Genomic DNA, 13,831 nt, shown 5'->3' with positions numbered 1-13,831 from the left:
TCTTCCCATGTGTTGTCATATTTTGGAAAACTGGTTCTCTGCAGATCTTCATTGGTTCACTGGGATTTTTCTCAACATATGTACACCACTTTTTAAAAAGCAGCCTTCAGGTATTATAAGATGAAGAGGAACCTGTGCCATCTCAGAGCAATAATACTCTATGTCTACATGGTGCTGTGCAATGCCATGTGGTAACTTAGGTCCCAAAAGCAGTGTGGTAGCTTTGTACTTTAACTGGATTTGGTAACTAATAAGTGAGGCTGCCCTGTTCCTGGAGCAAAGCTAGGTATTTGGTGCTAGCTGCATATCATATTCTTTGCCTCATTTTCCACTGCACGTTGTAGAATTATCCAGTGATATTTATGCATGATTTTCAAAGTACAAAACGCCATCAAATCCATCTGTAACCTCAAAAGAAAGAGAATTTCAGTACTTCCAAAAAACTTGAACTCAGTGATGACTTCAGAAAATACATTTTGTACTATTGATAGGTCCTTTGTGCATTGAAAAAAATAAAAAAATATAAGTGAAGAGTAAAATATGATTCCTTCCCTCAGTGTTTTGCTCTTCACATTTTAATTATGTCAAGATTTCTATATTTCTTTTGTTTTTGTTTTTTTTTTTTTTTCCCACTGGTATCTGTTTTTCTGTCTCCATTTTTATGATGTTGTTATCACTTTCCTCTCCTGCAGTGGTGGTAATCTGTGTAACTAGAAGGTATGGCTCACTGAGTGACTCAGTATTCATTTTGAGTGTATATTTGCTCTGCTCTTGAATGTCTATTTCTAACCTGTTAAAAAGGAAATTTTAATCCCCCAGAATTAACTGCCTTACATCAATTTTGTTTGGGCCATTAAGATTGCTCATCTGTTTTAAGGTTTGTTTGAGAAAATGACATAATGCTGGTCTTGTTCAGGATAGCTTTTGAAGCCTATGTCTGACTTCAGCCATATCTGCTGAGACATACACTTGTGCTGTCCTAAATTAAGACTTCATTTTGCAAATATTGAACTAGATGCTGTTGTAAAATAAGTCAAGTAAAAAAAAAAAAAAAAAAAAGTATTAATTTCATTCTCAGGGAAAATATACTAACTTTAAAAAAAAATTAATAGAACTGTCATGTTTGTAGAGTATATGTATCATTTTGTTTACAGGATGAAAGCTACATGGAACAAGCTATGAGTGGGATCCCATTTAGTTTTGATAGTGCTCTTTTATATCAAGTTGTGTCAAATAAACTTTGGGTTTCCTGTTGAGAAAGGACATATTAAATGGGTCTTTAACCATTAAATGAATACTGCTCTTTTGTACGAAGCGTTGTCAAAGTAACTTTGAGTTTCCTTTTGAGAAAAAACATATTAAGTCAGTCTATAAGCTTTAGATGATCAAAAAAATATCAAATGTGTACAACTCACTAGACCCCTACATTTGTTTTTAGGTTCAATGGTAAATGGATGGGGTTCTGCGTCTGATGAGGACCGTAACTTTTCTAGTCATAGATCTAGTGTAGGTAGCTCCTCAGATGACTCGATCTTTACCAGCGGCAGTTTTGCACAAGCACTGGTTGCAGCAGCAGATAAAGCTGGTTTTAGGCTGGATGGAACCAGCCTGACAAGAACAGGTTTGTAGACTCAAAATTGATGCTTTCTGCATGAAGGGTGTCTCTGCCTGTTCTTCTCTTCTTTTCAGTGAACCTGCGTTTCACTTCACATTTGTCTAACATGCATGTAGTAAGGTGGATGGAGATATTTTTATCAGTATATTTTAAATGAAACCTTACATTATGTTTCATTTTAGTCACTTGAAGAAATGAATAGCACAAGCTTCTAATCAGCACCTCTAGTCTGCTGCTATTTCTCTTTATGCTGACTCCTCTATAAATTTACTGACATATGCTCTGTTTAATATTTCAGTGAAGAGATCACTAATTCTGTGATGCAGTCTTTGATGATTTCATTTCTGCAATGTCTCCTCACAATCATTTACATTTTCAATGATGAAAATCACATTTAAACTGTTATCTCCATCTCTGCTTTTCTGTTGCATCTTCCTGCAAAAAAAAAAAAAAAATAAATGTATTTTTCTGTGAAGTTTTTCTAAGCATGGGGGTGGAATGGTGTGCTTTTTTTATTAACAATATGAACTGTTTAAAAGTATTTTCAATCAGCTGGCTTTAAAAATATTTAATTCAATAAGTTATTATATTTTGATTAAATTTAACTTTAATTATGCCAACTGAATTAGCCAAGTTAAATGTAACACAGGTAAAATGGCTACTACTTTTGAAAACAATCAATCTTATCTTCTGGAATGAACAAATGAAAAGTAAATATAATTTTGTTCATAGTTTTAAAGCTCCTTGTTTTATTTTTAGGAAAAAAAAAAAAAAGAAAAAAGCAGAAAACCTTACTTTTAAATATTTGTTACAAAGAATATGTTTGCATTTGCTCAGTCTTATTGAAATAGCAAAATACCTAATTATTTAAATCCAAACAACCTAACAGCAAAGTATGAATTTGGATCATATCTTTTGTTATACTCTCTCTTCCTATTCCTACCCACAGTTCCCATAATATTCCTATCATTTAAAATTTTTTATTATTTGTCTTGTATAAAGTCTATCCTTCAGTAAAATATGTGCATTCAGGAGAAATGTTTCCAAATGATAGGGATGATAACTGCTGGTTTTCTGCATACAATGACTTCATCACAAACACTGCCTTTTAGGAATGAAGAAAAGAATCCATGGTCCTTTGCCACCAACAAACTACAGGGTGAAATTCCAGCTTTTTTAAAAATCATTGAGACCTTTCCCATTGAGCTTGGTTGGACATAATCATCCTTAGAATCTGGCTATTTTACTGATAAAAATATATTTACTCATTTACTCATTTATTTCTTCGAATAGTGGGACATTGACTGAGTAAATTTGTCGTGTCATTTAAATAAAAAGAAAAGAAAGGCTGATGTAAATCTTCAGCCATCTACTACAGGCAAATGGGGTGAAACAATAACTTAAAATTAGTGTTTTGCTTGAAGAGTCTCCTAAACAGTCTTGAATGAAAGGAGCATATCCTTCCTGACCTTTTGATTTTTGTGTTCTTTATGGCCTCGATAAAAATAATGCAAAGTTTCACCCCAACTTAATGCCACTTGTTTCAGTCCCTCTGAGAAGTACAGTTTCCACCACAAACATGCACATAATGAAAATATATGGGCATACAAACACAGAGACACTTTTAAAGATGATTTCTTATCATAGGTATGTAAATGCAATCTGCAAGAATGGGATGAGAGCTCTCTTGTCAGTTATATTTTCTTAGCTTAATTAGGTCACAAATGCACTTAAACTGAGCACTTACATGTAACTCCATGGATAGGTTATTAGAGTTTAGGGTACAAAAATGTATTCTACTGTTGTGGCTGCCTTTTTATTGCCTTTTTATTCTCTTAATGATCCAGAGGCTAAAGTGAAACAGAAAGCACCTATAAGGAAACAGCCCTCCCTTTTTTTCCCCCACAAAAATATCAGCAAATGGAAACAACTCCACAAGGCTTACTGTAGTTTCATTATGATATGATACCTCCCAGGGCAGTGTGATCAATCAGACCTGCCTATTATGGATCTGCTGTACCACAGTAAATCCTTCATAGTGCAAAATGGTGTTTTGCAGTGGAGTAGCAGCAGAATTATTTCTGTTCCTTGCTCTGGAGGAAAACTGAAGCTCCAGACTCTTTACTCCTTTGCAGTTGGGACAGTTATTTTCTTCCCTTCAAAACAGCTGTAAAATATTCTCACTGATGTGAAAGGAGAAGTCCAACTTGATAGCCTCACATGGGTGTGTTTGATTGCCAAGCATAAAAGGCTCTTGTAAATCCAAGCACAGGGCGTCTCTCCTGCAAGACACTTTGATTCAATTTTCCAGAAACCATTGTATGATTTGCCAATGTAGTTCAGCCAGTTTTCCTTTTAACACCCATGGGAAATTAAATCAAGAATTAGGGGATTCATCCTTGTCTTCATTTGCACACACTAAATCTGCTGTAGAATCTGACGCTGCTCAGCAGTTCTTCCTGGAAGGGCTGCATACAAAAATAAAATGCTGTTATCAGATATTAGGTGCATTGAAAGATGTGTTTTGGGAGCCCTCACACCATCTGTATTTGCCCCATGTCTGATTTAGGTCAGTGCTATTTATTTTCCTTCATTTTCATGGAGGGATAAAAGAGAGAGTTTTTAGTGTATATATTTTTTCCAAACCAACTTTCTGAATTAATAATCACATTTCTTTACTCAAGAGAATAAGTGTGAAGGTTCTTCATCCAGCACTGACTAGTTGTGCTTGGATGTTGCAAGTTTATTTTTACAAAATGTCTGTGTAGCGAAATGTGAGCTAGGATGGAATTTCAGGCTAAAATCTGAATTTCTTTACATTAGTGTCCTTTTTTTTTTTTTTTTTCCTTTTTTTTCTTTTTCTTTTTTTTTTTTGTGTTTTTAAACAAGATCTTTGATATTTCGTCTGTGTTCATCTACTCTTTTATCCTTATCTATGAAACAAGGGCTTGATCACTTGTCTTTGTCTGGCTGCAGCTGTGCCAGCTATAGAGGTTGGTGTTTCCAGCCTTCAGCCCAAATGCTTATTACTGCTTTCTCCCATCTCCAGAATTAGCTGCTTGGGTGGGCGTTCTGCAACCCATTTCAGTTTAAATGAGCCAGGTTATCAAAGGCATACTGTTCATATTCTTTAAGTTCAATTTGCTTTTTTTTTTTTTTTTCGGCAGAAGAGTTACAAAAAGTCCGTGTGAATGGTTCAAATGTGGTGACCTCTGGCAGTGACATGCAGCTGGGAGGCAAGCCAGCCTAAAAGCAGGGTCCTCCTAAGGGTGCACATCAATCAGAAGATAACTGATCAGGCCTTAGGTAGTCAGAAAAAATCTGAAGTCAAATACAGAGGTGTTATTCTAACATGGACTTATTAATGCTAAGTAGCATGTTAGACTATGGCTACATTTTTCACTTTGCCCTCTTATTGCAGTGAGAATATTTAAAATAGTATAGTAGGTAGCATTTTACTCCTGGTTAGGCTTATCTAAATCCAGTTGTATGTGGTGGCATGCTGGAAGTAAGCGTGTCTGTTACAATGCATGCAAACATGCCTCTTCCAGAATTTTGTCTCTTTTAAGTTTTTTAATGAAAAAATGTAACTCACAGGAGGATAGGCTCTGGTCTAAGTTAACTAGAAGATAAAGCAGCTACATAGCTTAGGAACAGTTGATCAGAAAAACAACAAACAGCCATTTTGTCACTTTCCACCAAATCTCAGAGTATTTGGACCTATACTTGCACTGACAGAGCAGAAGTTCTGACTGGTTTATAAGCTTTCCCCTGCAGAGGAGGTTAAAGAAAGTAATAATTTTATATACAAGTTCTAAACAAATTAAAGCGTTAACAGCACTGAGATGCTGGTAAGGACAACATACAGAAAGAAAAAAAAAGGGGAGGTGGGGGGGAAAGTCAGTGATACTTAGTTTTCTCAAATATTAAGTAATGAACAAGCCTAGTTACGTTAACTGAATAAAAATATCAAAATAAGAAGTGGAGTAAATGAACTGTGCTACTGCAGTTTCTGCTGTGATACTTATCATGACCTACTCCATAGAACAGCATCAAAGATGGTTTTAAAAGAGAAATCATGTAGTTTGTTTAGTCTACGTATCAAAACATCTGAGGAATAAATGCATTCAGAATGCATTGTATTTAAACACACAAAATACAGAAAATGAACAGGAAAATTTTACCTTTTAAATTCCATCTTTATTTCTCAAGAGAAGAGAGCCCTTAATTATACAAAGCTGCACTGCTACATAGTTTGCAAAACCAGTAATGTTTATCTCACTGGAGTTACTCCAGATATACCATGCACGTGGGAGCCCCTAAAATGAGAATCTGGCTCAGCAAACGTGAAGGTGGAAGGCAGGAGGAGATAAATTTGATATGATTGCAGAACTGTTTTCCTTCCCTGCTGAAGGCTGAGGAGTTGTTATGACACATCTGTTCTGAACGCAGAGCAGGTAGGAGTTTCATGGCGTGCAGTAGTTTTAGCACAACAGATGGAATGACTTTAATTATAAAAGTAAAGACAAAAGAATGCCAAGTTTCTCACTTCACTTGTAGTGTAGTTTAAGCAATTGTCATCAGCAGGTACCTCGTGGGGACACTTGCTTGCCTCTGAGAGTTAGACCCTATTTAATGTTTCATAACAGACATTAATAGAACAACAGCCTGTTTCAAGTCAATAATATATTTTTTTTTCATTTGGTTTCTCTTTTTCTAGGCAAAGCATACCCTTCCTCTCAGAGACCTCGGCCAAGCAGTCCTTTTTCTACTGACAGCAACACCAGTGGAGCTGTCAATCAGAGTCAGAGGCCGAGGCCCACTAAAAAACACAAGGGAGGCCGGTTGGACCAACCCCCCTTGCCTCATCGTAGGGAGGGAATAACAGACGGTAAGTGTGGTGGTGGGGAACCCCTGGTGATGGGCTGCAACAAGCGGGTGTGCAGAATGGAGAAGCATAAAGCTCTCTTTTAAGGCATGTCCATTACCGTGAATTACTTGTTCTGTAAAATAGGGTCCCCAGCTTGTCATGTTGGCAGTATTGCAGCACTAGCAGTGTGGAGCCTAGTTAAGTGACTCTTCAAGGAGCTTTTCTTTGTTTCAGCTCTGAACTAGTCAGCATCTCTAAGTTTTTTCAGTATAAATCTTATGAGAAAATAACTGTATGGGTTGACATTAAAACATGACCCATGGGTAATTTTACATTAAATCTAAGTAGCCACCATCAGCACTAGCAGCAGATAGTGAATTCCTAAGAAGAAACGTGCAGCCAGTCCACAGTACTCTGTTTGGTTTGTTCTGTTTTTTATAGTGACCCACAGCAATAATAATACGTGCCACACTTTCATGTGAGGCATGATTCTGCCTCACATCTTGTCTGTCCTGCTTCATTCCTGAAATTCACTGACATCAGTGACTTTGTTTTCCTCTTTGACATCTGCATTTCTCTCTTACTACCGCTTTCAATCTAGAAATTTCAGGTGTGTCTGCTCTGCTCTTCTAATCACTAAGATCAGCTCAGCTTTCTATTATCTTTGTCTACCCCATCTTGAGTTTGGCAAAAGATGCAGTTGCTGTCTGTTACTCTTTGAGGAGGGCTGGATAGGAAGGTGGCCAGCTGGCTACCTCCTCCTCTTCTCTTCTGATCCAACTGGTCACTGTAAGCATTGAAATGATCAGAGGGGACAAGTAGGCAAATGGAAAATGGTGTTAAAGGAGCCACCAAGGATAACTGTAATGCCGAGCAGATGGGGACGTGATCACATTCCTCATGCTGACCTCTCTTCCAGAGTACAGGGCTGGGCGATTCTGAGAGCTCAACTGTTCCACTTGCCTCAGTGGCACTCCTGACACTGGCTTGACCATGGAAGCTGGTGTGATGCCAGTGAGTCATTCTCCTAATTTTTAGTACATCTTGACAATCTTCCAGCATATGTGGAAGGTGTAAAATAAACAAACAAACAAACAAACAAAAAACACCTTTAGATTTTAGAATAAAAGTCCTCTGTATTCTAGTAAACACTGCTTGAGAATCCCTTCACTGTCTTCTTCTTTAAGGTAGCATGTAATAAATAGATTTGATAGAGAGTATATTTAGTATGATTTATTTATTATGTATTTATTACTCTAGGTGCATGTAAAAATATATTAACACTATGCAAGCTGGACTGTGGCCATTAAAACCACCACCGCTCCCCTCTCAGCTGTGTTTGTCAGGTGTATAGATAAAGTTTTGCAATATGTCTGACAGATTCCCTGTTTGTCAGACCACAGAGGTGGAAAACAGGTTCCAGATGTGAAAGTCTTTACCAGAAAGGTTATCGTTATATCTCAAGTTCTGAGACTCACCCTCCCTACCATATAATTTGAGGAAAGAACTCAAGATAGCTTAGACCCTACTCGTATGGTTTTGCATTGGTTTAAACATGAATGCCCTCCACTTCTGGATATATTCCAGAAACCTCCATGCTTCAGAGATCTATTAAATAGATGTGTCTAGGAGAATAGTAAGTAGAAGTTCTGGGTGTTGCTTTTGGTGTTGGCAATACTCTTTCTGTGAATATATTAATTCAACCCTGGCATATCCTGTCACACTGAACTATGAACCTTTTGGGCCACAAATTGTGCATACATGTGTGTTTGTAATACACTAAGTATGCTGGGACTTTAATCTTTTTTCTTTTGTGTACTATTACTATAGGAATATATATCAATAAGGTGATTATCAGAAGACTAATGGGAATCTAACTCAGGTCATGAGGCAGAAGTGTGACTCCTTAGGGAGTGACTTCATCATAAAATCTGACATTGTTTTGAATTGGTGAAAGAGAATGGATTTTAAGATTTATTTAAAGAGAGGAATCTTCTATGGTCTTTGATTTATTCGTTATGAAGCATTAATCTTAGTGGAGTTTCTTTAGTATATTTGAGTCAGACCACCAGTGTTATGCCCTTATCCTCAATAATCAACCACTCAGGCATAGGCAGTAACAGTAACAACTTTTGTACACTGTTAGCTTAAAATTTGTCTTTTATAAACCTAATTCAAATGCTTACTGTATGTACTAAAAATGTATAATGTACTAAAATCATAGAGCATCCTTTCTCATTCCCTCTTACCACAGAAACAAACAAACACAAAGAGTATTCTTTTTCCATCTCAAGTGTTACTGAATATGAGTCATTAAAGTGTAAAGGCAAGCTAAATTTGCAAAAGAACATTTGTCAATTAATGAAGCTAAAGATTGCTGCTGCCACCTGTACGTATGTAAACAAACTAAATTTAGGAACCTCTGGTATACAGAAATTAAAAATGGGAACTGGGTGCTTTGTGTAGAATATTGCAATGTAGTTAACAAAATGTGCAATACTACTTTTTTTAAGCTGCTGTTAGGAAAAAAAAAAAAAAAAAAAAAAAAAAAAAAGAGGAGAGCCTGTGACAGATCCAGCAGTTCTGAGCTCAAATTCAGGCCAGTTTATTCAGCCTGGGCCTTCCTGATTTTAGTGGGAAGCAGGAAGCATCACTGTATGTTTTCTCTTGGTCTTGAGATGTCTACAGTCCATTCCCTTATTACTGCTTCCCCTTGGATTTCTCACATGAGAACACACTTGGTTTGTCAGTCTTATTCAAATTCCTAGCTGGATGAGTTTTAGCATCCTGTGTTTAGAGCTTATCACATATTGGATATGTCATTTTAAATCTCCATTTCAAGTAAGCTCCAGCTATGTCCTTTCTCTGCCCTTTCTAGTACACTTCCTGAGCACTTCTTCCTTGTTAACTGTAACCATGTGGGATAGTGCAAAAGACCTATGGAACTGTAATGTTTAGTGTGTACCACACAGATCCCAGATGTTGTAGGCATATGAGGATACAGCTTCATGCTTACTTTTGACACAAATCCATACAAATCTCCTAAAAGCCTCTTTCTTAATTTCCTTCAGTCTAAAGTCAGAATCCTCTGGAGACTGACTCTAGATTGAATCATTATATTTGTCCTCCTGTACAACTTGGTTTTTAACTTCCCTATTCTAAAAGACTGTGGAGACTACAGAAAGTCCACAGAGGAAGTTAAAAACTCTTCCTTGGTTGAACATGGTGTTAAAAAAAAAAAAAAAAAAGAGAGAGAGAGAGGAGTAATAGAGGACATGTAGTTATGGATTAAAATGGAGAGCTGTGACTTAAGATTCCTATTAACTTTCCCACTGTCTTGCTATTGTGTATTACAGATCAATTTTTGCTAAGGTGTGCTGTAGATAAGTTGTTTACCTACTGATGCTAGAAAGTAGTTCAAAGACTTATTAAATGTAGCAGTAATTATCACCCCTAGGAAAACAAATGACTAATACAGATAGAAAGAGATGTTCTTATACTTCTTGGTTTTATAACTTGCTTTTCTTTTTTAGTTAATAATGAGAGGTTGAGCCTAAGCTTGACTGATGCCTGAATCATTTGGCCAATGTTCTGCCTTCTAAAGGAAAGCTGAAGTAATCCCAAACCAAACATCCATCTGCCTCTGATAAGGCACTCTGATGTCCTACAGCTTCTCAGTCACAATCCCTTCACTACTAAATCAATAAGACTGTCATTGCCCCCTTCCCCCTCACCCCTCCCTTCCTCGATACACTTATAAAATTGCCTTGCAAGTCTGATAATCCTTCCATTAGATGCTACAAGTGGAAGTTTGGATGGCATCCCACTAGCCTAGGAAGTTACTAGCTCAATATGGATTTTCAGGTGTTTTACCTGGCACCTGGAAGATTAATGTCTTGTAAATGGAAGTTCAGTGACAATCAGTGACATTTATCTTTACTGAAAATCCTCCTGAAGTCCCTAATTTTCTACATTCAAATCTTTTCTGGAATGATTGACATTATGGAATGAGTTTGCTTGCCTCTCTGTGGTAATAAGTCTGCCTGTTAGGGACTGAGAGGACTAAGTCATCTGATCTCTGTTACCCTTTAGTAGCAGCTGAAATCCCAGTCATTAGCCATCATGTATGTACAGACTTACAAGTGTGTGCTGAGACATATAAATGTCTTTTGCTGGGAAGAGAGAGGATAGGTAGGGAAAGGCAAGACTTCTCTGTGGCATTGGAGGAAGAAAATCATAATTCTAGATGCATGGGGTCTTTATATATGCTCTGACAAGGTAACAGCATATTTGTTAACTACACCTAAGGCAGATCTGCAGCATAACACCTGAGTTGTGGAACAAATCAAAAGACACATTGACACATGGAGCTCTCTTGCAGCTTCTTTTATTAAAAAGGAAGGGTAGGTCACATTAACATGTGACAATCAACCTCAGTAAAAAAGTGAAAAAGCAAATGGTTTAGTCAGGTGATGGTTGGCTAGAATTATTAACCTCCTTTACAGATCTTCTCAGACATATCTAGCATAGTTCAGTAAGCCTGTACTCAGACTGGAGACAGCTTATATTAATTCTGTAGTACCTGTAATCCTTCTAGAATTGTAGAATTGTGTGAAGCTTCATCAGAAAATGACATTTATTTATTTATTTATTTAATTTCAGCTACCTCAGCCACAGGTCTAAAACACCCAAAGAACTTTACAAACACGGTTTTTCATTTCATATCTATTCTTCGAGCAATTATTATGACAATTTTGTGGATATGTAAAAGCAAGAGTCAGGTTAACAGCAAATCGACAGCATAATCCTACTGTAATTCCATGAGTAACAGCTAGCTCTAGAACACGCAGGACAGTTTAAGTACAGTCTTTCCTTCTCAGTATCTAATTATTAACAACTATTAGATTGAAATTGCTGAAGAAAGTTACTGTATGTTAAGTTTAATAATGCAATAATTTCAACTTTTTTTTTTTTGGTAGTGATACTACTATTTAAAAATTCTGTTTATATTAAACTAAAAATTTTATCTTGGAAAATTGCATTGTCCAGTGACATGTTATGACCGTGCTTATTGGATTCAATACATCTCCATTGCTTATACATCACAACTTCAGTAATATCTATTTCAGATTGCATAAGCAGATGCCAGTTGTTCTGTACATTAACTGGTTATGATTGCAATAAAATCAGTTATAAGAAATGCCATTTTGGAAGCCAACACTATAAGCGATTTTAACATTGGCAAGCTCCCATACTCTCCCCCTTCCACCTACATTAACTCAAGCATAATCATTGTCATGAAAGGTCACATCTATATTCATAACTAAAAATTTCTCAAATAAACTAGATCGGCAAATAAAGAATACACCAAGCTGGCTAGCAGATTGTTATAAGACCATTCTAGCCAGAAGATAGTATCTTAATCTGGGATATAACACTTCAGCTCTTAACAAATATACAGAGGCAACATTGGATACAACTTCTTTCTCTTTTAGACACAAATAACCGACACATCTGCACTCCGCAACTTTGGAAGCATTTGTGCCCCATATGTAGGAGACAGAAATATTACCTCTAACAGCAAGGACATGAATCTTCATATAAAGCTGAAATAGAGGCTTCAAAATAAATTAGCTTCAAAGGTATCCTCAACTATATATAAAATGAGTTTAAGTCTCGCTAGGATTATGAAAATCAGCCCTGTCTACAAGTAAAGGAGAGACTTATTCTTCTATGCCTTTTGAATTCCTTGATGAACCTTCAGAATACGAATGTACAAAATACTAGAAAGTGAGGTGTAACCATACCTAGTGTAAACTAACATAGATTTAGTGAAGTTAGTGAGGCTGCATGGATTTATTTGGCTTATGCATTGGCCAAAACTATAATTAAACAACTATTCTAAATATAAAACAGGTAGCTTATATGGGAGAGTATACTAAATGTTCTTCTTTTTATTTTTTTTTAATAATCTAAAGATTTTCTTAACTCTTACCAGTCTATCATATGGTTTATGTGGAAGTCTTACATTTAGAATTGCCATTATCCAGATTCTATAATTAACTTGGGTCATGAACTGAAAAACACAGCGTATTTTTGCCTCTGAAAATGTGATTAGAAGCTCCATCATCAATTCTACAAGCATCTTAGTCATAAACTTGAAGATAAGTTGATAGAGAGACCAGGCAGGTGTCCTTCACCTTTCAACTGAAATTGTGTTTTGATTGGTTATATTTGCAAGACTGATAAGCTTAAGAGTGGTCATACTCTTGTCTGTGAAGACTATAGCTTTTGAGAGAACTTTGAAATCATACTTGAATAAAACGTTCACTCATTGCTTGTTCCGTTTGAACATGAATTTACCAGAGACACATTGATGCATTTTCAGTGACAATAGGTTTTGTGAATATTTTTCCCCAAGATTTTATGGAATTTTTTGCATCTTGAAAAAGTAACATATTCAGATTTTGAGTGTAAGCCTCAAGCTGAAAATGAAACCTAAGAAAAAGAGGGTAATGAAGGAAGCCTCCCAGTATGACGGGGAAAAATTACTCTGTCAACTGGCACTGTCAACTGGCTTGCTGTTACTCAAAGGGCCAGATGGAGTATACCCCATGGGAAATAAATATCATTCTTAGAAACGTAATCAGGCCTCAGAGTCTATTAATTATTATGGATGTTAGAAAGAGCTAGCAACACAGTAACCTGCGGTAGAAAACTAGTGGAAAGTAAACAGCCATTTTTGATTAACATGAAATTTCCTCTTTTTAAATCAGCAGATTCATACCATTTGTGAGGGATTTCTTTTGTTTGTTTCTTTTCAGTATCAAATAGAAGTTCTGTTTCAATTAAAAATTAGTTCATCTAAATCTTATTCACGTTTTTTAGATCTTCCACCACCACCCGACCCACCTCCTGGTCAGGGTTTAAGGCAGCAAATAGTCCCTGGCCAGCGTGGAGGCTCAGCAGAGAGGAAAGGAAGCTCTCTTGAGAGGCAGCATGCATCCAGCGTAGATGACACAAAGAGCTCCTTGGACCGGCAAGCTAGGACGTCACTAGAGTGGCAGCGGCAAACCCAGGAGTGGATAAGCTCTGCAGATCGCCAAGAGGATTTCAGGAAAGCCCAACACAAGCAAGCATTCGGATCAGGTGCGTGTGTGCTGCACCAAATGAGGCCACGTAGATGGCTTCTTGAAGCTTTTCAGTTGAGTTTTTTCTGTATCTGGCAGGAGGCTAAGATTGCCTTCCATCCCTGTGTTCCCACACTGCTGGGGCTCATGCTAGAAAATGAAAAGAGGCAAAGTGAAATTGGAGCTTGTGGTCCAAGTTCTTTCCCTCCTGCAGCC

The 13,831-nt window shown here is 36.9% G+C and overlaps 1 protein-coding gene across 19 annotated transcripts in view; it reads left to right on the top strand.

Annotated features, from left to right (window-relative positions):
* ROBO2 (roundabout guidance receptor 2) overlaps window positions 1–13,831 on the top strand; it is a 1,084,545-nt gene that overhangs the window by 1,061,748 nt on the left and 8,966 nt on the right. For 10 of the 19 annotated variants that reach the window (XM_035315365.1, XM_035315363.1, XM_035315379.1 and 7 more), the window contains 3 exons: window positions 1,439–1,621; window positions 6,336–6,506; window positions 13,374–13,634. In XM_035315365.1, the coding sequence (XP_035171256.1) occupies window positions 1,439–1,621; window positions 6,336–6,506; window positions 13,374–13,634 (615 nt within the window). The remainder of the gene's footprint in view (window positions 1–1,438; window positions 1,622–6,335; window positions 6,507–13,373; window positions 13,635–13,831) is intronic. The other 9 variants (XM_035315373.1, XM_035315375.1, XM_035315376.1 and 6 more) reach the window with 3 other exon arrangements.

This window comes from Oxyura jamaicensis, chromosome 1 (assembly GCF_011077185.1).
Source record: "Oxyura jamaicensis isolate SHBP4307 breed ruddy duck chromosome 1, BPBGC_Ojam_1.0, whole genome shotgun sequence".
NCBI lineage: Eukaryota > Metazoa > Chordata > Aves > Anseriformes > Anatidae > Oxyura > Oxyura jamaicensis.
This window is presented reverse-complemented; position numbering and strand designations above follow the sequence as displayed.